Genomic DNA, 24,254 nt, shown 5'->3' on the forward strand with positions numbered 1-24,254 from the left:
AAGTGCAGGGCTTATGCTTTCTTATTTATTTATTTTATTTAGCCAAGATCAATTATTCCACTTTCAGTGATTTGATTGAAAATTTAGCTTCTTTTCCCTGTTCCTGTCTATTTCTGTTCTCCTTTCCTTCATATGCAGCTTAAACCTGGCATTTTGCAGGTAACACCCCTCTCCTTTCATCCTTGTGTGGCCCCCTGTGACTTTGCCAGTTTGTCACAGATGGATCCAAATAAAATGTGATCCAAAGCGATAGAGAAGCAAGATTATACTTATTGATATACAACGCATATTCTGTAGTGCTTTAACAGTGTCTTTACAAGATTGGATTACACACACAATGACAGGAAACCCTCCCATTGACTCATGAGGCTCAGAGTGGTCCCCATTTCTGTCTCAACTCCTGAACCCAGAGAAATAAGGAGCCTTGGTGGACCTGGATCCACTTCTAGTCCCAGACTTCTTTCCGGCTTTGTGTGTAAAGAATCATTTGAGCACAGTCTAAGATATAACCTTAGAGAAGATCACAAAGCTCCAAACTAAGCTTGAGCTTCTTACAGCAGATCTGTATGTGCAAGGTGTCTGGACAAAAGGGGGAGAAGGATCTCTGCTAAGGTGTGATCTCGACTTGCTCTTTGTACTGGGGTAAGATGACTGTCTCCTTGTCATGATTTGACTTTAGTCCCATGGTAAGTCAGCCCACAGCAGCTGTCAGTTTTTTCTGCCCCCCTCTCTTGTTCCCCCCAAGTTTGAGACACCTCTGTGATGGTTACTGTCTTTCAGCCAGAGTACTATGAGTGCTGTTGCTCAATGCCTTCCTGTGCAAGTTGTGGTGGACCATCCTCCAGGCAGTGCTGTGCAGATGGTCTAGGGTGGGCAGGGTTGGGACAGGGACTGCTGCATTCAGTCACAGCTCTGCTGACATTTCCCTTGTCCTTGCAGGCACCAGTTCAACTTCTGCCTTCCACCCGTGATCATCCCAGCCTGCAAGAGAGCAGCAATGGCCCCAGAACATCCATCTCAGGTAGGTGCTGGGAAAAGCAGGCAGGAGAGGCCAAGGGTTGAGGGATGTGAATGCAGGGGGAGTGGGAGGTGCCCTCAAGCAGCATATGTGTGTGCTGGCGATAGAGAAGTGGCTGGGACTGGAGTTTCTCTCTGCTGTGAGCTGCTTCCCTGGGCCTTGTCTGTTCACAGCAAGGAGCTCTTTTGCTTGCAGGAGCCTGTGAGTTTTGAGGAGGTGGCCGTGTATTTCAGCAGGGAGGAGTGGGTGCTGTTGGACCCTGCACAGCGAGCACTCTACCGGGACGTGATGCTGGAGACGTACGAGTGTGTGGCCTCTCTGGGTGAGGACTTTGCTGCCTTTCCTCCTCATTTACGCACCTTTGGCTGTGTAGAATGTGTCTCTGCAAGCAGGGCCCAAAATAATCAGCAGGCAGTTCCTTCTTTACAAACTCCACAGTAACAGAAACAAAAGAAACACAGAGTCGTGTGAGTTTCATAAGGGCGTAGCATGCTCAGCACTCTGAAAAAAGAGTGAAAAAATGGAGTCAGTGCTGGCCAGCAGGCATCAGCCAGGAGGGGAAGGACCATCACCCCCCCTTATTGCACTCTACCACTTCTTGAAGTGTGGTTGTGTTGAGGAGGGTGTCGGCCTCTTCTCCCTGATGACTAATGACAGGACGAGAGGGAATGGCCAGATGTTGCCCTGGGGAAGATTTAGATTAGATTTGAGGAATTTTTTTTTTCTCTGAAAGAGTGACCAGGCACTGGAATGGCCTGCATAGGGAGGTGGTTGAGGCACCATCCCTAGCGCTGTTCAAGATGCGTTTAGATGAGGTGATAAGGGATTTGATTTAGTAGCTTAGTGGGTAGGGATGGTGATAGGAGTATGGTTAGACTAGATGACCTTCTGTGTCTTTTCCAAACTAATGTATCTATGAATGACCCTGCAGTCAGCTCCTTTTCTTTTAAAGAAAATGTCTTTGCATGTTTTCAGAGATGTAAAAGCAATCTTTGCTCCAAAGGAAGCTGCTGTGTTTTGGCCCAGTGTCATTCAGGCCCTAATTTTTTTCACAGAGGGGAGGGACATTGTGCAAAGTTGCTGGACAAGCAGCTGTGCCAGAATGATGGAAAAGCTCTCATTTCTACTATTTATATTGTTGCAGCTCCACTTCCAACCCCCAAACCCATGGTGATCTCTCTGCTTGAAGAAAAAGAAGAGCCCTGGATCCCAGATGTGGGTAGCCATGAGGCCGTGGCAGGAGATGTCAGCACAGGTGAGGTGGTGGAGAAAAGGAGGAAGATGAAGCCATAAAAGAGATCTCTGAGGGAAGAGTACTGGGGGTACTGTGTGCTATTTCTGGATTTTCTTTGTCATCCAGCAGGTGCTGGGATAAGAAAACTATGGAAGGGTCTGCAGGAAGGTGTTGTGGTCAAAAGACAGTGTGGTAGCATCTACATGGAAGAAATCAGAAGGAATGTGCAAGTGGACCAGGAGCAAGGTCAAGAAGAGCACATGAAGACACAAGAGGGAAAGCATCTGTTAAAGGCATCAAGGAACCCAGTGGACATCAGTACAGTTCAAAGTCTGCTTGAAGACCCCAGGAGTAAGGATATGTGCCGGAGGAAAAAGCAGAATCCATGCCCTGAGTGTGAGAACAGCTTTAAAATAGATTCCAAAGTCATTAAGCACCAGTGCATACACTCAACAAAGAGCCTGTACAAGTGCTCTGAGTGTGGGAAGACGTTCAAATGGAGATACTGTCTCATTGATCACCAGCGCATCCACACAGGAGAGAGACCATATCAGTGCTCTGAGTGTGGGAAGAGCTTCATGTGGAGATCCCACTTCACCTGCCACCAGCGCAGCCACACAGGTGAGAAACCATATAAGTGTCATGAGTGTGGGAAGAGCTTCAAAAGTAGTTCTGAATTGAAGATGCACCAGCGCAGCCACACAGTAGAGAGACCATATAAGTGCTCTGAGTGTCTGAAGAGCTTCAAAAGCAGTTCTAAATTGAAGGTGCACCAGCGCAGCCACACAGGAGAGAGACCCTATAAATGCTCTGAGTGTGGGAAGAGCTTCAAAAGCAGTTCTAAATTGAAGGTGCACCAGCGCAGCCACACAGGAGAGAGACCTTATAAGTGCTCTGAGTGTGGGAAGAGCTTCAAAAGCAGTTCTGAATTGAAGATGCACCAGCGCAGCCACACAGGAGAGAGACCATATAAGTGCTCTGAGTGTGGGAAGAGCTTCAAAAGCAGTTCTGAATTGAAGGTGCACCAGCGCAGCCACACAGGAGAGAGACCATATAAGTGCTCTGAGTGTCTGAAGAGCTTCAAAAGCAGTTCTAAATTGAAGGAGCACCAGCGCAGCCACACAGGAGAGAGACCCTATAAATGCTCTGAGTGTGGGAAGAGCTTCAAAAGCAGTTCTAAATTGAAGGTGCACCAGCGCAGCCACACAGGAGAGAGACCTTATAAATGCTCTGAGTGTGGGAAGAGCTTCAAAAGCAGTTCTGAATTGAAGATGCACCAGCGCAGCCACACAGGAGAGAGACCATATAAGTGCTCTGAGTGTGGGAAGAGCTTCAAAAGCAGTTCTGAATTGAAAGTGCACCAGCGCAGCCACACAGGAGAGAGACCATATAAGTGCTCTGAGTGTGGGAGGAGCTTCAGATGTAGATCCCATCTCTTCAAGCACCAGCGCATCCATGCAGCATAGAAACCATTTAAGTGCTCTGAGTGTGGGAAGAGCTTCAGATGGAGTTCTAGCTTCGCTTTCCACCAACGGATCCACACAGGAGGAAAACCATTCAATTGCCCTAAGCGTGGGAAGAGCTTCAGTAGCTGTTCTGAACTGAAGGTACACCAGCACAAGCACACAGGAGAGGGACACTACAAGTGCTCTGAGGGTGAGAAGAGTTTTAGAAGTAGTTCTGATCTCAAAGCCCACAAGCACATCCACACTGCTGACAGACTGTAGAAGCAACCCCAGAATATGAGAACCTTCAGTAGTAGTTGCAGCCACATTTCCTACCAGCACATGTACAATGCAGACAGAGCCTGCAATGCCCCAGACATGGAATAGCTTCAACCGGAGCCACAGCCTGGTTACCCACTGTGGCTGTGTGTGGTGCTGAACCACACAATTTTCTTGTCCCAGGTGCGGGATGAGCTCCAACCACTGCTCCAACCTGATCAGCTAGAATGGGATCCACTCAGGGCAGGGACCACAGAATTGCCAGCACTGCAGGAAGAGCTTCATCCAGAGCTCTGTCCACATTGAATGTTGCCCAGTGCTTATGAATGGAGTTGGGAATGTAGTTCTTCTCTTCTGAGACAGGTACACCCAGGACTATCAGTGATCCATGCAGCTAGATCATTGACTCCCTATACACTACATAATGTTATGATGTGGAATATCAATAATAGAACAAATTAAATGTATAATGATTAAACTGCGACGCCACTGTCTCTGGGACTGGAGCCAACAAGAATTCCAAATATTGCCTGGGGGGAAAATGAATTATTCCCTGTAATATTATAAACAGAAGCTGGAGGGTATGGCAGGCGTGCACTACCTGTGCTGTTGGTCCTTTCTCCAGGTACTGCTGCTTCCCCCCTATGCCATGTGGAGCATCAACATCAGCAGTTTTGGTGCTGGATCCAGGGCTGCTGATTCCCTCACCCCCTTTAATTTCTCTTTTACCTTTTCATCAGCACTGGCAAGGCTGGAAGGCCTCAGTCAAAAAACAGGATATTTGTTCTCTTGGCTACAGCAGTTATGTGTACAGCCAAGGCTCAGAAGGGCACACGTTGTCCTTGTGTCAATAGGGCCTCCTTGTAACACTGTAGGGAGGCTAGAAGGTGTAGTGTCATTGTCCCTCACAGAACACTACACACCCACTTCCCACTGGCCGTGAGAGAGCCTTGGGCAGTCTGCGAGGGACAGCACCACACTTCCAGAGGCTGCGGCTATGGCTTAACCCTTCTGTTCCATGAGACAAACCAAGGGTTTTCCTTAACATTCAAATCCCCTGCTGCAATGAGATTGCCAGTAAATGAGCACCTGAGTGACCGGAGTGGAGGAGCCCAGATCCACCCATTCTCTCTCTCTCTGTCAGTGCTGCTTCCAGGAGAGCATATATGCTCAGAGCCTGCGCAGGTTAACCCCCTCTGCTCCCTTGCTCTCTTTCTTCCAGCTCGCCAGAGTTTGAACAAGAGGAGGCTGCATTCCTTAACTCAAACGGTTGCAGGGAGGCGTGAGTTAATTCTCCTTTCCTCTGGTATCTTGTCATATAGTATCTCAAATAAAGGCTTAGTCACTGCCTTTATTTACTTTACACTGGTCATCATGGGGGACTTCTACCATACCTGCTCGGTACCGTGGGCAATTTCCCCCTCTGCCTCCCCTGTGTCCCCAGATCCCCCTAAGCAATAGGTTTGCAGCACTGGATGTTGAAGAGGTGATAAGGGGGGAAGTGCAGGAAGATTCCCGCAGGAAGTCACCAATGGCAAGGCAGTCAACTCCACGCATTGAGACTGCTACTACCAAGAAAGAAAGAAAGGTGGTCGTAGTGGGTGGCTCCCTTCTAAAGGGAACTGAGGGCCCCATTTGTAGACCAGACCCAAACCACAGGGAAGTGTGCTGTCTCCCTGGGCCTGGATCAGGGACATTGCTAGAAGACTCCCAGATTTGATACGCCCCACCGACTACTATCCATTACTCGTAGTTCAGGCAGACTGCAATGAAATATCTCAGAGAAGTCTGCGAACTATGAAAAGAGATTTCAGGGGTATAGGGCAATTACTTCAAGGGGTGGGAGCACAAGTGGTGTTTGCTTCCATACCTTCTGGGGCGGTGAAGGACAAAGAATGGGCTAGGAAGACACAGGTGATGAATAATTAGCTGAGAGGTTGGTGTAGAGACAGACATTTTGGGTTTTTTGACCATGGGGCAGTTTACTCGGCTCCTGGCCTGTTATCTGTTGATGGAATGCACCTGTCTCAAAGGGGGAAACAAATCCTAGCACAGGAGCTAGCTGGACTCATTGAGAGAGCTTTAAACTAGCTGTGACAGGGGAAGGGGATAAAACAGGGCTCTCCAGTAGAGAGCCTAAAGAGGCTGTGCTGGAGAAAGGGGTGAGGCAGATATCTCAGCTGAAGTGCATCTACACCAATGCACGCAGCATGGGCAATAAACAAGAAGAGCTTGAAGCCATTGCGAGGCAGGCTAACTATGACCTTGTGGCTATTACAGAAACATGGTGGGACCTCTCCCATGACTGGAATACTGCGATTGATGGCTACAAGCTCTTCAAAAGAGATAGACAGGGAAGAAAGGGTGGTGGCATAGCTCTCTATATCAAAGAGTGTTTTGATGTTGAAGAGCTTGAGGTTGGAAATAATACAGTAGAGTGTCTATGGATAAGGATCAGGGGGATGGTCTTTAGGAGTGACATCGTAGTGGGGGGTCTGTTATAGACCGTCTAGTCAGGATGAAGAAATAGACAAGGTGTTCTACAAACAACACGTAGATGTTACACGATGGCCAGCACTCGTTCTCATGGGGGACTTCAACTTCCCTGACATATGCTGGAAATTTAATACTGCGCAGAGGAAGCAGTCCATGAGATTTCTTGAATGTGTGGATGATTGCTTCCTGACACAGCTGGTGCAAGAGCCTACCAGGGGAGATGCCTTGCTAGACCTACTCTTCACTAACAGGGAAGGACTAGTAGCAGATGTGAAGGTTGGAGATTGTCTTGGCAAGAGTGACCATGAAATGGTGGAGTTTGCTATTCTTGGTGACGTCAAGAGGGTGACTAGCAAAACTGCTACCTTGGACTTCCGGAGGGCAGACTTTGACCTGTTCAGGACGCTTGCTGCAAGGGTCCCTTGGGACTCGCTCCTGAGGGGTAAAGGGGTCCAGGGAAGCTGGATGCTCCTCAAGATGGAAATCTTAAAGGCACAGGAGCAGGCTGTCCCGGAGTCCCGTAAGTCGAGCCGGAGGAGAAAAAGACCAGTGTGGATGAACCGGGAACTTTTGTTGAGACTCCGAGAGAAAAGAAGAGTCTATGTCCTCTGGAAGATGGGACAGGCTACTTGGGGAGATTACAGAGAACTTGCCAAGATTTGCAGGCAGAAAGTTAGAAATGCTAAAGCCCAGCTTGAACTTAGACTGGCTACTGCTGTAAAGGAGAATAGGAAACCCTTTTACAAATATATTAACAGCAAGAGAAAAACTAAATCACCCCCTGTGATCCAAGCAGAGACGGTCAGAGACCTGCTCCTCCATCTGAACTGCCACAAGTCCATGGGACCAGATGGGATCCACCCAAGGGTGCTGAGGGAGCTGGCAGAGGTGATTGCCAAGCCACTTTCTGCCATCTATCAGCATTTCTGGTTATCTGGAGAGGTCCCACAAGATTGGAGGCTTGCCGATGTGACTCCCATCTACAAGAAAGGCCGTAAGGAAGACCCGGGGAACTACAGGCCTGTCAGCCTGACCTCGGTATCAGGGAAAGTTATGGAGCAGATGATCTTGAGGGAGATCACACGACACGTGCATGGCAATAAAGGGATCAGACCCAGCCAGCACGGGTTGACCAAGGGCAGGTCGTGCTTGTCCAACCTCATCTCCGTCTATGACTGGGTGACCAGACAGGTAGATGAGGGAAAGGCTGTTGATGTAGTCTACCTGGACTTCAGCAAGGCCTTTGTCACGGTCTCCCACAGTATTTTCCTGAGGAAACTGGCAGCCCGTGGTGTGGACAGGTTCACTCTTCTCTGGCTGGAGGGCCGTGCCCAGAGGGTATTGGTTAATGGAGTTAAGTCCAGCTGGCGTCCTGTTACAAGTGGTGTCCCCCAAGGGTCAGTTTGGGGCCCGTCTTGTTTAATATCTTTATTGATGACCTAGATGAGGGAATTGAGTGTACCCTCAGTAAGTTTGCAGATGACACCAAGTTGGGAGAATGTGTCAAACTGCCTGAGGCCCTTCAGAGGGATTTGGATAGGCTGAATAGCTGTATTAGAAACAGTGTAGCCAGCAGGATCACGGAGGTGATCATCCCCCTGTACTCAGCTCTGGTACGGCCGCACCTCGAGTACTGTGTTCAGTTTTGGGCCCCTCACTACAAGAAGGACATTGAGGCCCTGGAGCGTGTTCAGAGAAGGGCAACAAAACTGGTGAGGGGTCTGGAGCACAAGTCTTATGAAGAGTGGCTGAGGGAGCTGGGATTGTTTAGTCTGGAGAAGAGGAGGCTCAGAGGAGATGTTATTGCACTCTACCACTTCCTGAAGAGGGGTTGTGGTGAGGAGGGGGGTGGGCCTCTTTTCCCTGATAAATAATGACAGGACGAGAGGGAATGGCCAGAAGTTGCGCCAAGGAAGATTTAGATTAGATTTGAGGAAAAATTTTTTTCTCTGAAAGAGTGGTCAGGCACTGGAATGGCCTGCCTAGGGAGGTGGTTGAGGCACCATCCCTAGCTCTGTTCAAGAATCGTTTAGATGAGGTGCATATTTTCAGAGATGAAAAAGCATTCTTAGCTCCAAAGAGTGCTGTGTTTTGGCACAGTGTCATCCTGGCCAGGTTTCATTGTGGGGAGAGACATTGTGCAATGTTGCTGGTCAAGCAGCTGTGACAGGATAATGGAAAAGCTCTCACTTCTCCTATTTCTATCATTGCAGCTCCATCTCAATCCCCCATGCAATTAGAAAAATAATTAAAACTAATTAACTCCCTACTCGAAGACAGGCTTGGCATCAGTCTGCTGGTGAAAAGCAATTAGTGAATCACTTGTTTTGGTTTGATTGTTTTGTGGTTTTCTTTTGTTAAATGAAAAACTAGGTAGGCCCAAATACCATCTGGAATCCACCTGCCACACCAAGTTAGATTTCCATACATGCATACAGATTTGGTCAAGTTTTCCTAGTATTTCTTCCTGAGAAAACTGTCCTTCTTGGAGATCTGCTACACGTCAGCTACTCTCCCTAAAATGATAATGGGTTTCCTGACAGGAGATGTCAGGATCTCCTTCTTTGGTTGTGCTGCCCAGCTGTATTTCCTAGTTTTGCTGGGAAGCACTGAGTGCCTCCTCCTGGCTGCCATGACCTATGACCACTGTGTAGCCATATGTGACCCCCTGCGCTACAGCCTTGTCATGAACGGGGGTTTCTGCATCAGACTGGTAGTTGGGTCATGGATGGCCATTATACCAGAACAAGTAGGCCAGACCTATCAAGTGTTCATCTTGCCCTTCTTTTCATCCCATGACCTGCAGTGTCTCAGGCACGGACTCAGATGTGAACGATCCAAATTGTTTATTACAGGTTTTAACATCCCTTATATACTTTCACAATTTCTCTCTTGTAACTTTCCCACCCGCCTTTACATATCAACAATATAACTTCCCAAAACAGTCCTTAACCGTGCATACAGGCAATTATCCAATCAGGGCTGTGAATCTTCCCAAGCCATGCACTCTTCCTCCAATTAGGGCCTGCCATCACGCAGCTTACTTGAACTTGTTTTCCTCTTCTTCTGGAAGTGTCCTTGGTTCTCAGCCTTCCTTTCTCATGCTGTTTATCCTGTTCCACAGCTGCAGCTCTAAATATATTTTTTGTATTCCCACAATTCACCCTTTTTTATTTATTAGCAAACTATTAACATACTATAAATCAATAACACTCTGTAACAGTATTTCTGAATGCATTTAGGCTATCACAATTTAATCAAGGCTTCAATTGATAAGACGCTGAATGTAAGGAAAGAGACAAGGTAATCATATCGTAAGGACAAGAAATATTCTTAAACTTAATAAGAAGTGTACAAACACACCTTTCACCCATGGCTTTAGGTTCCTGCAATCTGGAAAAGAATCCCTGAGGGTCCCATTCTTTGTGTACCAGTAACTGATTAGAAGATATAAAGTTGCATGTCAAATGGAATCAACATCAGTGGGTAGGTCTGCTAGAGTATCACTAGTGGTATTGCTTTCCTTTGCCAGCTAACATCCTAACTTGGTGATTGTGGCTGAAGCTTGAGCGGTGCTGTTTCAGGGTATCCTGGATCTGAGAGACAAGACATCTCAAGAGCAGAAGCAAGCAAATTGTGCATTCAGAGCAACACAGAGGGTTAGGGTTTTAGCCAACATACACACACTTACACACATGCAGACATCCATTTTAGATCAGTGTAAGCGAGAAGCAGAAACTCCCTAAGCAAACGCATTATTAGCTATTGACCCTTGAGAAATGGCAAACCACCAGAAAGAAGAGAGAAAAGGAACATGCCAGTGGTGGACGCGATAGGCAGTGCCAGAAGGGCGTCCCCTGCTTCAAGGTGCATTTTTCCTCTCCCATCCACCACAGACTCCCCCCTGCTCCCACTCTTCTCAGGGTCTGCAGAGTTTTTTCCATTTGTACACTGAATCCGCGTGGCCAGTGCGTGATGGGGAGCCCAAGTGGAACACCTGCTTGCAAAACAGAATAAACTATCCAGGTTAGCTCTCTTAGCATATGCCTTTGTCTCAAATGATGCATGGTTATAAAAAACTATTTTGATTAGCGAATTGAAAGAGAGTTGATCTTTCTAAAACACAAAATCATCCCTTTGCCTAGGATTATTTTCCAGGTTTTTGTCTTTGCAAATTAGAAAGAAGGCTAATTGATGGGCTAATAACATCATAGCAGCGCGTTCCTAATACATTAAAAGTGTTATTTCCATAAACTCCAGCGCTGGTAACATCAAATCCTGTCTAATTCACACTTGATCTACTACTGAAACAGAAGAAGCACACAACAATTTAGATAATGCCTAATAATTCTTCACACTCGATCTACTACTAAAATAGAAGAAGCACACAATCCCAGTAAATCATAAAGGCTGGATGCTATTTTCTGCCTTGAGATGAGGCCGTACATATCGTGCTGGAACCCATGTAGGACCAGTCCCTGTGGAAACACAAGCATATCCACGACCCCAAGTTATCAGTGGTAAGGAACCTTCCCAATGCCCTGTGGCCATATTCCGAACGTTAACCATTGGCCGTTCCTTGAGCACTGGGCAGGCCCCAAAATGATGGTCCACACGAGTTGTATCTGTATGATCATGATTCAAAAAATTCAGCACAAGCAAAATTTTACATGATCTTTCTTGTGGTGTATCTCCCGTATTCCCTCTTTTTTGTTTATTAAGAATAGATTTCAGTGTTTGATGAGCACGCTCAATGATAGCTTGTCCGGTGGGAGAATGAGGAATGCCTGTAATATGTTTAACGCCTCATTCTTGGAGGAAAGTTCGAGTGGCCTTAGAAGTGTACGCAGGCCCATTATCTGTTTTTATAGTATGTGGGATCCCCATAGCAGCATAAGTAGATAACCAGTGTTTACGGGCATCGTGACTGCGTTTACCTGTATGTGCTGTGGCAAATATGTATGAAGAATACTCATTCTATTGTTACTTGGACAAATTTTAGACGGCCAAATTCAGGAACATGAGTGACATCTGTCTGCCACAGTTGAAGAGGCACTGTGCCACGGGGATTTGTCCCAATTTGAGGCAAAGGGGCAATTGCCTGGCAGTCTGGGCATGTTAGAATAATGTTATGGGCCTGATCTGCTGTCAGTTGAAATTGTTTTTGTAAAGCTCTCCTATTCTGATGAAAAAATTGATGAGAGAGTCGCGCTTGCTGGAACAATTGAGGTGTAGCAAAGGCGACAGTGGCTTGATCAGCCTTACAGTTGCCCTCAGCTATAGGACCAGGCAATGTAGTGTGTGATTGAATATGCATAATAAAATAAGGGAGAGTATGGTGAGAGACATAATGTAAAACTTGCTTGAGCTGCGCAAACAAAGCAGGGTTGTTAACTTCCTTAAGAAAAGATCCTTCAATCCGCTGAATGATACCTGTAACATACAAGGAATCAGTTATTATATTAAGCTTTTGATGTGAAAAAATTTGAAAAGCTCGGGCTACGGCAGTGAGTTCTACAACTTGAGGTGATCCATCCACAACATGTACATCTGACTGCCATTGTGTAGTAGTCGCGCGCCAGAGAACCACTGCTCGATGTGTCTTGCTGGAACCATCTGTAAATATAGTAACAGCATTAGGTATTGGAACATGTGAAAGTAAAGTATTAGGAGAAAGGGACAGATCACTCAAATTATGTAGTAACTGATGTTTGGGGGGATGGGTGGAGATCTGTCCTGCATAGCCTGTTTTGCATAGCAGTTTGCAAAGTGAGTGACTGTGCAAGTAAAGAATCTAAATCTTTTTTGTAGCAGGTATTTAGATGCAATCAGGGTCAAGAGCTCGTAAAATTTGTAAATGATGATGACCTCGCTGTATTAGCATTGCAAACACCTCCACTCGTGATGTAATGGTTTTTGAAAAGGTATGTGGTAAGAATATCCACTCCAGGATAATGAGAGGATCTTTTCTTGAGGTATCCCACTAACATAACAAGCTATATGGCTCTGTCCACATTGAATGTTGCCCAGTGCTTATGAATGGAATGCCTTGCAAGTGTCTGTCTTGCAGGAAGAATTTCTCTCAGGGCTGACTTCTCATTTATCATGCGAAAACCCCCAGCGCAATGAGATTGAGAATGCTGGAGACCCCAGCATGAGGGAACCCAGATGCTTCTCCCCCCACAGGATGAGTTTGCAAAGGAGATGGCTTCGCTGGAACCCTCTGCTGAAGGGACTCAACCCAGGAGTTCCAGATGGCCTTTCCTTGCTAACAAAAGCAGTTCTCTCACCATGCCTGCTTTTCTCCTCTACTGTTCCTGCAAGCAGATTTTTGATGCCATTTCCTAAGGAAAATGAGCTGTGTACTGATGTTCTGTGTGTCTCTTTGCATGTGCTGTTATCAGAAGTCCAAGTGCACTGATGAATGAAATACAAGGGCCAGGACAGCAGTAATGTGGCTTGTGGAATTTTTCTGAAAATAACCTGTAGTTGAAGGGGAAGTGGATTAATAAATTAGGAGAGGTGTTCTGGAGCTATTTTCACTGTAGTCTTGCTTTTTCTTCCAAAAATGGGACTGCATGTGGATTAGGAATGGTAAAAGGAAGTTCTTCATTTTGTTGCTGACTCCAGCCCACTGCTTTCACCACAGGGAGGCATTTCTTTCACAGAAGCATTGTCATTCTTTTTCAGAGTGCTGCACATTGCTTCTTCTCCTCTTCCCAAAAGGTTTAATCAGGAGCTCAGAGCAACTATGAGACACCAAGCTTTACTTGGCTCCACTAAATTTACAAAGGCTGAGGTTGTTCCTCCTAAGTGCAGCATCCCATGTCTCAGGAGGTGGCGGGAGCAGAAGGCAGTGCAAACACACAGGGTGCACAAGCAGTTTTTATCTTTCCCTCTGAGCGTAAATACATAAAAATGCAAAGCATCGCAAATCCCTCTGGGGAACGTCATCCTTCTTCACTTCTGAGACAAATGTACCTGTAACTATCAATGATCCACCGAGCTGGAGCATTAACTGTTTAACTCTAAATGCACTATATGATGTTATGATGTACCAAAAATCATAAAACCATGACATTCCACCCCTTATTCCACATCACTACATCATGCTTGATATATATATAGAAGAATAATGATTAACATGCATTAAATGCACACAAACAATATATATATATGAATATACATGGAATTACCGACTGCACTCCTCCAACATCAAATTCCCTTTTGGTACACATTGAACATCCCTATTCTTCTGCATCCCCCACCAAGTGGACCCAGGTCCCTGAGCAAAGACAGTTCCCCAGAGAGGTTTGCCCTTTCCAGGAGCTGGAAAGACCCAAACTGCTTTTCCTAACATGATCTTTACATGTACTACAGGCACCTTATTTCCCTCTACAGTAGGTAGAGAGCTGGATTGGGCCGGACCATCATGATTGATGGATTCTCGGGTGTTGACCAACCAGGTGGTTCTGAGAAATGCTTCTCCCAGTGCTTAAACGATCCGCCACCCATTGCTTTCAGCATGGTTTTTAGCAACCCATTGTATCTTTCAATTTTACCAGAAGCTGGTGCGTGGTAGGGGATATGATAAATCCACTTGATGCCATGATCTTTGGCCCAAGTATTTACAAGAGAATCTTTGAAATCAGTCCCATTGTCTGACTCAGTTCTCTCTGGAGTGCCATGTCACCACAGGACTTGTTTCTCGAGCCCTAAGATGGTGTTTTGGGTGGTAGCATGGGGTACTGCATATGTTTCAAACCACCCAGTAGTTTTTTCCACCATGGTAAGCACATAACGCTTTCCATTGCGAGATCATCGCAAGGTGATATAATCAACCTGCCCTGCCCCCGTATTTATACTTTTGCCATCATCCCTCCCCACAAAGAGATTTCATCCTCTTGGCTAGTTTAAGTGTGGTGCATGTATCACAGTCATGGATAACCTGTGCAATAGCATCCATAGTTAAGTCCACCCCTCGGTCTCTAGCCCATTTATATGTTGCAACTCTTCCTTGATGGCTCAAGGACTCATGGGCCCACCGAGCTAGAAATGATACACTCTCATGTTGCCAGTCCAAGTCTACTTGAGCTACCTTAACTTTGTCAGCTCAATCTACCTGATAGTTATTTTTTTGTTCTTCATTTGCTCGACTCTTAGGAACATGAGCATCTACATGACGCACCTTTACAACCACATCCTTTATTCGGGCAGCAGTATCTTTTCACAGTTCAGCAGCCCAAATAGGCTTACCACTTTGCTGCCAGACATTTTTTTCCCACTGCTGTAACCACCCCCACAAAGCATTTGTCACCATCAATGTGTCAGTGTAAAGATAAAGCACTGGCCACCTCTCTCGTTCAGCAATATCTAAGGCCAGCTGGACAGCCTTTACCTCTGCAAATTGACTTGATTCTCCTTTTCCTTCAGTGGCCTCTGCAACTCGTCGTGTGGGGCTCCACACAGCAGATTTCCATCTGCGGTGCTTACCCACAATGCGACACGATCCATCTGTGAACAGGGCATATCTCTTTTCATTGTCTGGTAGTTCATTATATGGTGGGGCCTCTTTAGCACGTGATCCTTCCTCTCGTGGTGATGTTCCAAATTTCTTCCCTTCAGGCCAGTCTGTGATCACCTCCAGGATTCCTGGATGGATGAGGTTTCCCATCCATGCTCATTGTGTCATCAATGCAATCAACTTACTCCAGATGGCGTCGGTAGCATGTTGCGTGGAGGGAACCTTTCTTTGAACATCCAGTTCAACAGTGGCAATCGAGGAGCCAGGAAAAGCTGTGTCTCAGTGCTGATTACTTCAGAGGCAGCCCAAACACCCTCGTACGCGGCCAAGATCTCCTTCTCAGTTGGAGTGTAGCACTCCTCTGACCCCTGTACACCCAACTCCAGAATCCAAGGGGTCAGCCTTGGCTCTCACCAGAGGCTCTTTGCCACAGACACCAAGTGGGATCTTTCTGTCCACCAGTAGTGTAGAGGATGTTCTTTGCATCCTGTCCTGTCCACACAGGCCCCAAGGCCATGGCACGGGCTATCTCCTGCTTAATTTGCTCAAAAGCCTGCTGCTGCTCAGGGGCCCATACAAAAACATTCTTCTGCATCACCCAAAAGAGAGGGCTCACAATGAGACTGTATGTATGACAACTGTATGACAACAGAACACGCATTCTCCAAAAGCCCACTACAGCCAAAAAAGCTTGGGTCTCTGTCTAACTAGTGAGTGGAGACATGGCAGTGATTTTGTTAATCACATCTGTAGGGATGTGACAACGTCCATCTTGCCACTTTATACCTAGGAACTGAATTTCTTGTGCAGGCCCTTTCACTTTGCTTTACTTGATAGCAAAGGCAGCTTGCAGGAGGATCTGGATTATTCTTGCTCCTTTCTCGAATAATTCCCCTGCTCTATTGCCCCACGCAATGATATCATCAATGTATTGTAAGTGCTCAGGAGCACTGCCCTGTTCCAATGCAGTTTGGATCAACCCATGGCAAATGGTTGGGCTGTGCTTCCATCCCTGGGGCAAACGGTTCCAAGTGTACTGAACACCCCTCCAGGTGAAGGCAAGCTGTGGCCTGCATTCTATGGCCAGAGGAATTGAAAAGAAGGCATTGACAATGTCAGTGGTGGCATACCACTCGGCTGCTTTTGACTCCAGTTCATACTGGAGTTGTAGCACATCTGGCACAGCAGCACTCAGTGGGGGTGTGACTTCATTCAGGCCATGATAATCTACCGTCAGCCTCCATTCTCCACTGGCTTTAGGCACCGGCCATATGGGGCTGTTAAACAGTGAGTGTGTTTTGCTGATCACTCCCTGGCTCTCTAGCTGACTGATCAAGTTAGGAATGGGAAGCAAGGAATCTCTGTTGGTGCGGTACTGCCGTCTGTGCACCGTTTCTGTAGCAATCAGTACCTGTTGCTCCTCCACTTGTAACAATCCTACAACAAACAGATCTTCTGATAGGCCAGGCAAAGCAGACATCTGCTTAATGTTATCTGTCCACAGCAGCTATTCCAAAAGCCCATCGGTACCCCTTGGGATCCTTAAAATATACCCTTTTGAGGTTATCTATAGTAAGTATACTTGGAGCCCCTGGGCCAGTCACAATAGGATGTTTTTGCCCGTCTTAACCAGTGAGGCTTATTTTAGCCTCAAACATGGTCAACTCTTGGGAACCCCCAAGAGTCCTGGGGGTCTGGAATCTCTCAAGCACACCCTCACCACCTTACTTTCAGGAAGATGTGGAGCCTGGGGGGTCCTGAATCTCTCAAGTACTACTCAAACCCCATTTCTCTTGGCAGGCTTCTCTCAAGCACCCCCTCACCATGTTATTTCTGGGAAAAAAAGGAAACTGTTGCACACTTGGGACATCTCCCTGATCGCATGTGGGGTACTACTCGGGGATCCCCTCACCCTTACTCTCTATGTGACAAGCTTCTGTCACACTTTCACAGGGGCAGTAAAAAGGAATGCATTACTGTAATCCAGGAAACATGCAGCTGGTCCCGATGGAGCCTGGAACGGGGGGGAGCTCCCTGAGAATCACTCAGTGTGATGTTAGAAAGCAGCATTCCTTTATTCCTCACGGTGCGCACTGGGCGTCTTGACAAGAAAGCGCACCCTCTCAGAGTTCAGGTTCTGCATTTGAACAGTTCAGACATATATCTGCAGTACACTGGCACACATAGCCCTTCTTTTTCAAGGTCTCACAGGTATGTGCTAATGTCCCTTTGGGCACACTCAGTGGTATTCAGGGTGGTCAAGTGCTCACCGACTTCTTCCCCATTTTTCACTGTCAGCTTCATCCCTTTGACTCACTTGCATCCACTATTTCCCAGTTTGGAAGATTCACATTTCTTATGAGACCACAGTGCTCCACTTTGAAAAACAATGTATGTGGAACCTGAGCAAAACGTGCTTGCACGTTTTGAGGCAGAAAAGTATTCCATTGTGACTCCGGTGCTTCTTGTGAGGCAAAACCATTGAGGCAGAAAATAAAATTCAATTATGTTCCCAGCACAGAATTACTGAGGGAAAACAAGACTGTTCACCCACAAAAGCTGAAATGGAAAGCTTTAGAAGTGCCACACATGCATTCTTGTTGCTAAACTAATATATCGGCTCTTTAACAAATGGATTAATCCCTATTGCTAAGAAAACCAACCTATATCACCTGCGCACCAACTGGTTCCTTCTGGGTGGCCTTACAGTCGGTAGATATACGCCAGCGAACATCAGAGCCGGCCCTCAAACAGCAGCATGGATAACCGTGCTCACGCCTTTAAATGAAGACCTAACAGAGAAACCAGAAGTGGTTAGGACAAGAATTCACCCAGCTGAAGGGGGATGCTGCCCTCGAGAGCAGGGCAGCTGGCGATTGCCTGTTGCTGAGACATACTCACAGATGAGAGGAGTTAAAGAAACACAAGGACAAGAACGTAGGGATGCCTGACGACATGGATGTGCAAATGTCCCCGGCAAAGGAAGCAAAGACAGCGCAGAAAGCGATGCTTCATTAGCGTAACAAAACACAGCCCCCCTCCCTGTCCCGGCTTAAGGGACTCGGCATACTACGCACTGCGTGACTCAAAGGAGCCCGGTTGCCTGCAACAGAGCTGGGAGCAGCCTGCTCTGCACCCAAGGTAGGTGACCTTAGAGGATCGTGCAGAGGAGCACACGCTGCCAGCAGCACCGGGTGGGACCCCGGTCCCGGCTCCATGTGCAGCACAGCATGGCAGCTTTGCTGGGCCAGGTGTGCTGCAAGGACACGAGGTACACTTTGCAGGCGTGTTGCAGCCCGGGTTGGACAGAGAGGGGCACAGGAAGGGCTCGGAGCTGGGACAGGGAGGAAGTGAGCACAGGAGGTCAGCGTGCTCTGCTGCCCGGTTGCATCTCTGTGATACAGCGCAGCTGGGACTGCATTTCTCCCTCTGGACCGCACGAGAGGACCTTGCTGCGCAGCTCTGCACGCGTGGATTCCTGTAAGCTTTAAAATCCCCGGTGCCTTCTTTTGAGGGACTGAATGGGAAGCCTCCAATAAGCGGGGAATTGCCACTGTGTCAGCCCCTGAAGTACTGGGGACAGGGCGGTCTTTGTTGTGCAAAAGTGTCCCAAGGGTTTTGTTCTGGCTTTCCCGGCAGCTGTAGATGCCTTTAGCACACAGCAGAGGGCCACAGGCAAGTTGTAAATGGAGCACGCTTGAATTTCAGATCTTCCACCTCGTGCCGTAGTGACTTGTGGAAACAAACTCCATAACTCAGAGGTAGGTGATAAGGCAGGTAAGGTTATTCAGCACTGTGCCCACATGCCGGGTGCAAGGGGAATAGCCCCACCTGACTTTCACGCTGAAGGGAGAAGTGATCATTACATTTCAGAGAACTGGGAAGGACTGTTACAATGAACTCCAAGAAGTCGTTTCCATAAGTCCTGCCTTGAATTCCTTGGGATGGGCACGTGCTGTGCCTCCTGGTGGTCATGGGTGGGGGTCCTGAAGATGAAGGCCGTAGGTCTTCCTCGCTATGCACTTTTCACCTCGCTGCAGTTGGAGATGCTGCTCCAGCTTCTCCTGGGTTTTGTGGTATCAGCTCGTTCCAGTGCAGCAGTCTGTCAGGGTGCTGCTCATTATCAGTACCCTCCTTATTGTTCTTGCTCAAGGTCCCTTTCCACCCTTTTACACAATTCTTAAGTTTTATTTTGACCCATTCCTGTCTCAGTAGCAGAAATGTAGTGTTGCTGAACTTCAGTCTTACGTTGTTTCAGGGAGGACGGCAGATGCACCAAGTCCATGCTCTGCAGCCTCCCTGTTTCTCCAGGGGGTGGGAACAATGTTTCCTGACAGTTTGTAATTGCAGAGTGAGCGTCTGACATATGTTTCTCACCCAGGAGCCAGACAGTGTCTCTGGCAGTTTGGCACACAATGATTTGTTCCATTGCTGCTGGAAGTCTCAATTCTTTGCTGCCTGAACTGTATGCTCAGCTTCCCAGATCCGAGCTGGGTTGGCACTGACATTTGTGCTGCGGTATTTATGACAAAGACATTGCCAGAAATCCTAAAGACCAGTTGCAATTAATGTACACAGACGAGCTGGCATTATTCATTCGTGGATCACCTTTTCTCTTGGTCTGCTGGGGCTGATGCCTTCTGGGCACTCTTTGTTCTTGACTTCAGGCCTTACCATGTCTCAGGAGGTAGACAGGGGAACTGGGAAGCTGTTTTCCTCTCCATGCTGATCCTGACAGTACAGAAGCTGAAATATTTACCACCACATTTACCTCCTTCTTATAGTGCTAAATCAGACTGAAGATAACACCAGGGGGCTGATTAGGAACAGCTTCTCTGGGAATGCCCAGAGCTAATGCTTTCATATTTATTTATGCAAAGATTGATTACTCTGCTTTCAGAGATTTGTTTGCAATTCTTTAGATTTGTTCTCCTTTGCTTTAGCTTCTTTACCCTGTTCCCATCTGTAATGTGAGAAATCTCAAAGATGATACTCAAAATATAGTATAGATGATGGTATATTTGATGATATAGATGATGGTATAGATGATGGTCTATATATAGAAGGTGAACAAATAATACAAAAAGGAAGATGGCTCACCTTAAAGATGACAAAGGCTTGCAGTAGACTCCACATAGGAGGGATCTCCAAGAAGAGACCCTTTCTTGGTGGTGGTCAGCCCTTAAATGGGGTTTGGGAGAGGTGAAGCTAGGCTCAACCCCTTCCAATCACACAGGTATATCACCTTCACCTGTTCCCCCATGGCTGACTTGGTGCTCACCTTAGGTGACCAATCAGTGGTTCAGGCCATGATTCGGCAGTTCCCATACACCATCTATTCCTGTTCTCTTTTCCTTCATGTGCAGCTTCTAAACCTGGCATTTTGCAGGTAGCATCTTTCTCCTTACTTCCTTGTGTGGCCCCTTGTGACTGTGCCAATTTGTCATAGATGTATCCAAATAAATTATGTGATTCAAAGCGACGGAGAAGCAGGACTATATTTATTGATATACAAGACATATGTTGTAGTGCTTTAACAGTGTCTTAACAAGATTATACACACAACTACAGGAGCCCTTCCCATTGAGTCATGAGGCTCAGAGTGGTTCCCCTTTCATTCTCAACGCCTGAAACCACAGAAATAAGGAGCCTTGGCGGACCTGGATCCACTTCTAGTCCCAGACTTGTTCACGACTTTGTGTGTAAAGAATCATATGAGCACAGTCTAAGACATAACCTTAGAGAAGGTCACAAAGCTCCAAACTAAGCGTGAGCCTCTTACAGCAGATCTGTATGTGCAAGGTGTCCGAACAAAAGGGGGTGAAGGATCTCTACTAAGGTGTGACCTTGACCTGCTCTCTGTTTTGGCGTAAGATGACTGTCTCCTTGTCCTCTCTTTAGACCCATGGTCAGTCAGCCCTCAGCAGTTGAACTGTTAGCTGTCAGTTTGTTCTGCCCACCCATTTGAAGCAGCGTTGTGATGATTACTGTCTTTTAGCCAGAGTGTTATGAGTGCTGTTACTCATTGCCTTCTTGTGCAAGGTGTGGTGTGCCATCCTTCAGGCAGTGTCGTGCAGATGGTCAGGGGTGGGCAGGGGTTGGACAGGGACTGCTGGATTCAGTCACGGTTCTGCTGATATTTCCCTTGTCCTTGCAGGTTCCAGTTCAACTTCTGCCTTCCACCCATGATCGTCCCAACATGTAGTAGAGCAGCAATGGCCTCAGCCTATCCATCTCAGGTAGGTGCTGGGAAAAGCAGGCAGGAGAGGCCAAGGGGTGAGGGATGTGAATGCAGGGGGAGAGGGAGGTGCCCTCAGCCAGCATGTGTGTGCTGGGGACAGAGCAGAGGCTGGGACTGGAGTTTCTCTCCTCTGCAAGCTGCTTCTCTGGGCCTTGTCTGTTCACAGCAAGGAGCTCTTTGCTTGCAGGAGCCTGTGAGCTCTGCAGAGGTGGCCGTGTATTTCAGCAGGGAGGAGTGGGTGCTGCTGGACCCTGGACCTTATTAACAAACTCCACAGTCACAGCAACAAAAGAAACACAAAGAAGCATGAGTTTCAGGAGGGCTCAGCGTGCTCAGCACTTTGATACAAGACCTGTAGTCAACGCTAGCCAGCAGGCATCAGGCAGCAGGGTGAGGACCATCTCCCTCCAGTCAGCTCTTTTTCTTTTAAAGAAAATATCTTTGCGCGTTCTCAGAGATGTAAAAGCAATCTTTACTCCAAAGGAAGCTGCTGTGTTTTGGCCCAGTGCCATTCATTCCCTAATTGTTATTTCACAGTGGGGAGGGACATTGTGCAAAGTTGCTGACAAACAGCTGTGCCAGAATGATGGAAAAGATCTCATTTCTCCTATTTATACTGTTGCAGCTCCACTTCCAGTCCCCAAAGACATGGTGATCTCCCTGCTTGAAGAAGGAGAAGAGCCCCGCATCCCAGATGTGGGTGGCCATGAGGCTGTGATGGGAGATGTCAGCCCAGGTGAGGTGTTGGAGGGAAGGAGGAAGTTGAAGCCATAAAAGAGATCTCTGTGGGAGGAGTATTTGGGGCACCGTGTGCTATTTCTCAGTTTCCTTTGTCATCCAGCAGGTGCTGGGATAAGAAACCTAAGGAAGGGTCTGCAGGAAGGTAGTGTGGACAAAAGACAGTGTGGTAACATCTGCATGGACAAAATCAGAAGGGATGTGCATGTGGATCAGGAGCAAAGTCAAGGAGAGCACGTCAAGAAACATCAGGGAAAGCATCTGTTAAAGGCATCCAGGAACCCACTGGACTTAAGTACAGGTCACGGGCTGCTTGAAGACCCCTGGAGTAATGATGTGTGCCAGAGGAAAAAGCAGAATCCACGCCCTTAGTGTGAGAACAGCTTTAAATTAGATTCCAGCGTTGTTAAGCACCAGTGCATACACTCAACAAAGAGCCTGTACAAGTGCTCTGAGTGTGGGAAGAGCTGCAAAAAGAGTTCTGAATTGAAGCGGCGCCAGCACAACCACACAGGAGAAAGACCATATAAGGGCTCTGATTGTGAGAAGAGTTTTAGAAGCAGTTCTGATCTCAAAGCCCACAAGCACATCCACAGTGCTGACAGACTGTAGAAGCAACCCCAGTATATGAGAACCTTCAGTAGCAGTTGCAGCCGCATTTCCTACCAGCACGTGCACACTGCAGACAGAGCCTGCAATGCCCCAGACATGGAATAGCTTCAACCGGAGCCACAGCCTGGTTAACCACTGTGGCTGTGTGTGGTGATGAACCACACAATTCCCTTCTCCCAGATGCGGGATGAGCTCCAACAACTGCTCCAACCTGATCAGCTAGAATGGGATCCACTCAGGGCAGGGGACACAGAAATTCCAGCACTGCAGGAAGAGCTTCATCCAGAGCTCTGTCCACACTGAATGTTGCCCTGTGGCAGTGTTGCTGGGAAAACACCCAGCGCAAAGACCTTGAGAATGCTGGAGACCCCAGCATGAGGGAAACTCAGATGCTTCTCCTCCCACAGAAAGAGTTTGCAAAGGAGAATGCATCGCTGGGACCCTCTGCAAAAGGGACTTAACCCTGAAGCTTCAGATGGCCTTTCCTTCCTGACAAAAGCAGTTCTCTCATCATGCCTGCTTTTCTCTTCTGCTCTTCCTGCAAGCAGCTTTTTGATGCCATTTCCTAAGGAAAATCAGCTGTGTATGGATGCTCTGTGTGTCTCTGTTCATGTGCTGCTTTCAGTAGTTTGTGTGCACTGGTGAATGGAATACATGGGGTGAGGAGAGCAGTAACGTGGCTTGTGGAATTTTTCTGAAAATAACTTGTAGTACAAGGGGAAGGGGATGAATAACGTAGGAGAGTTGTTCTGGAGCTTTTTTCACTGTAGTCTTGTTTTTTGTTCTAAAAATAAAATACTGCATGTGGACTAAGGAGTGGTACAAGGAAGTTTGTTTTTGGTGATGAAAGCAGTGGCCTGGAGTCATCACAGGGCAGCATTTCTTTCACACAAGCATTGTCATTCTTTTTCACAGTGCTTCTACTCCTCCTCCCAGAAGGTTTAATCAGGAGCTTCGAGCAGCTGTGAGGCACCTAGCTTTGACTGTCTGCACTAAATCTACAAAAAGATGAGCTTGTTCCTCCTAAGTGCAGCATCCCATGTTTCAGGTGGTGGTGGGAGCAGAAGGCAGTGCAAACACACAGTGTGCATAAGCAGCTTATCCCCGCAGCACAGAGGTTTCATTGTGCTCTCCGGTGCATGCTTGCCTCTTTTCTGAGCTTGAAAGTCTTTGCTTTGACCTTGGGAAAGTGTCTAGAAGAACTGCTGAAAGGCCATCACATTTCCTGGGCTCAGCTCAAGCAGCTGTGCTTGAATTGCAGTTTGCAGGAAGTGGAGGTTGATTTTGGTGAGCTGGTGAAGCTGGCAGGAGACTGCCCATGTCCTCTGGAGCTGTGAGTTTCTCTGTAGGATCCCTGAGCCCCCCCAGCAAGCTGCAAGGAAATGATTTTTGCCCAACTGTGGAACGGTGCTTCCTCCATCGCTTGGAGCAGAGGCCTGGTGTGGTGCAGGAGAGGTAGTGCAGGGCCCTGGGGGTTGGAGGAGCACACAGCACCAAGGGAAATGTGTGGGGAAGAAGCAAGCAGCTGGGAGGCTTGGGAACCCCCAGCAACAGGAGACCGCAGCTGAGGCAAGAGGTGGGATGATTTACTCTTCAGCTGCATCCAATTAATTCCAGTCCTATGACCTTGCTCATGTGTTTCCCCATTCCTTTCAGGTTTCCCCAAG

The 24,254-nt window shown here is 47.4% G+C and overlaps 3 protein-coding genes across 3 annotated transcripts in view; all 3 read left to right on the forward strand.

Annotated features, from left to right (window-relative positions):
* Window positions 1–2,193: 2,193 nt before the first annotated feature.
* On the forward strand, window positions 2,194–3,718 carry LOC136054541 (zinc finger protein 501-like). The gene is made up of 2 exons (XM_065745830.1): window positions 2,194–2,273; window positions 2,379–3,718. The coding sequence occupies exon 2, from the start codon at window positions 2,456–2,458 to the stop codon at window positions 3,716–3,718; it is 1,263 nt and encodes a 420-aa protein (XP_065601902.1). The 5' UTR covers window positions 2,194–2,273; window positions 2,379–2,455.
* A 17,129-nt stretch (window positions 3,719–20,847) lies between these two features.
* The window catches only part of LOC136054526 (zinc finger protein 773-like), a 62,124-nt gene continuing 58,717 nt past the window's right edge, over window positions 20,848–24,254 (forward strand). Inside the window, 1 exon segment of the mRNA XM_065745819.1 lies at window positions 20,848–20,865. The gene's annotated coding sequence lies outside the window, so the exon portion shown is untranslated.
* The window catches only part of LOC136054543 (zinc finger protein 621-like), a 98,980-nt gene continuing 95,703 nt past the window's right edge, over window positions 20,978–24,254 (forward strand). Inside the window, exon 1 of the mRNA XM_065745832.1 lies at window positions 20,978–21,235. Coding sequence (XP_065601904.1) covers window positions 21,182–21,235 — 54 coding nt within the window. The 5' untranslated portion in view covers window positions 20,978–21,181. The remainder of the gene's footprint in view (window positions 21,236–24,254) is intronic.

Source organism: Cyrtonyx montezumae, unplaced genomic scaffold (assembly GCF_038088225.1).
Source record: "Cyrtonyx montezumae isolate F1298 unplaced genomic scaffold, pur_monq_1.0 scaffold_38, whole genome shotgun sequence".
Taxonomy (NCBI): domain Eukaryota; kingdom Metazoa; phylum Chordata; class Aves; order Galliformes; family Odontophoridae; genus Cyrtonyx; species Cyrtonyx montezumae.

Coding starts and splice junctions, on each gene's coding strand:
- LOC136054541 (XM_065745830.1), top strand. CDS start 2,456: ATGGAAGAAATCAGAAGGAATGTGCAAGTGGACCAGGAGCAAGGTCAA.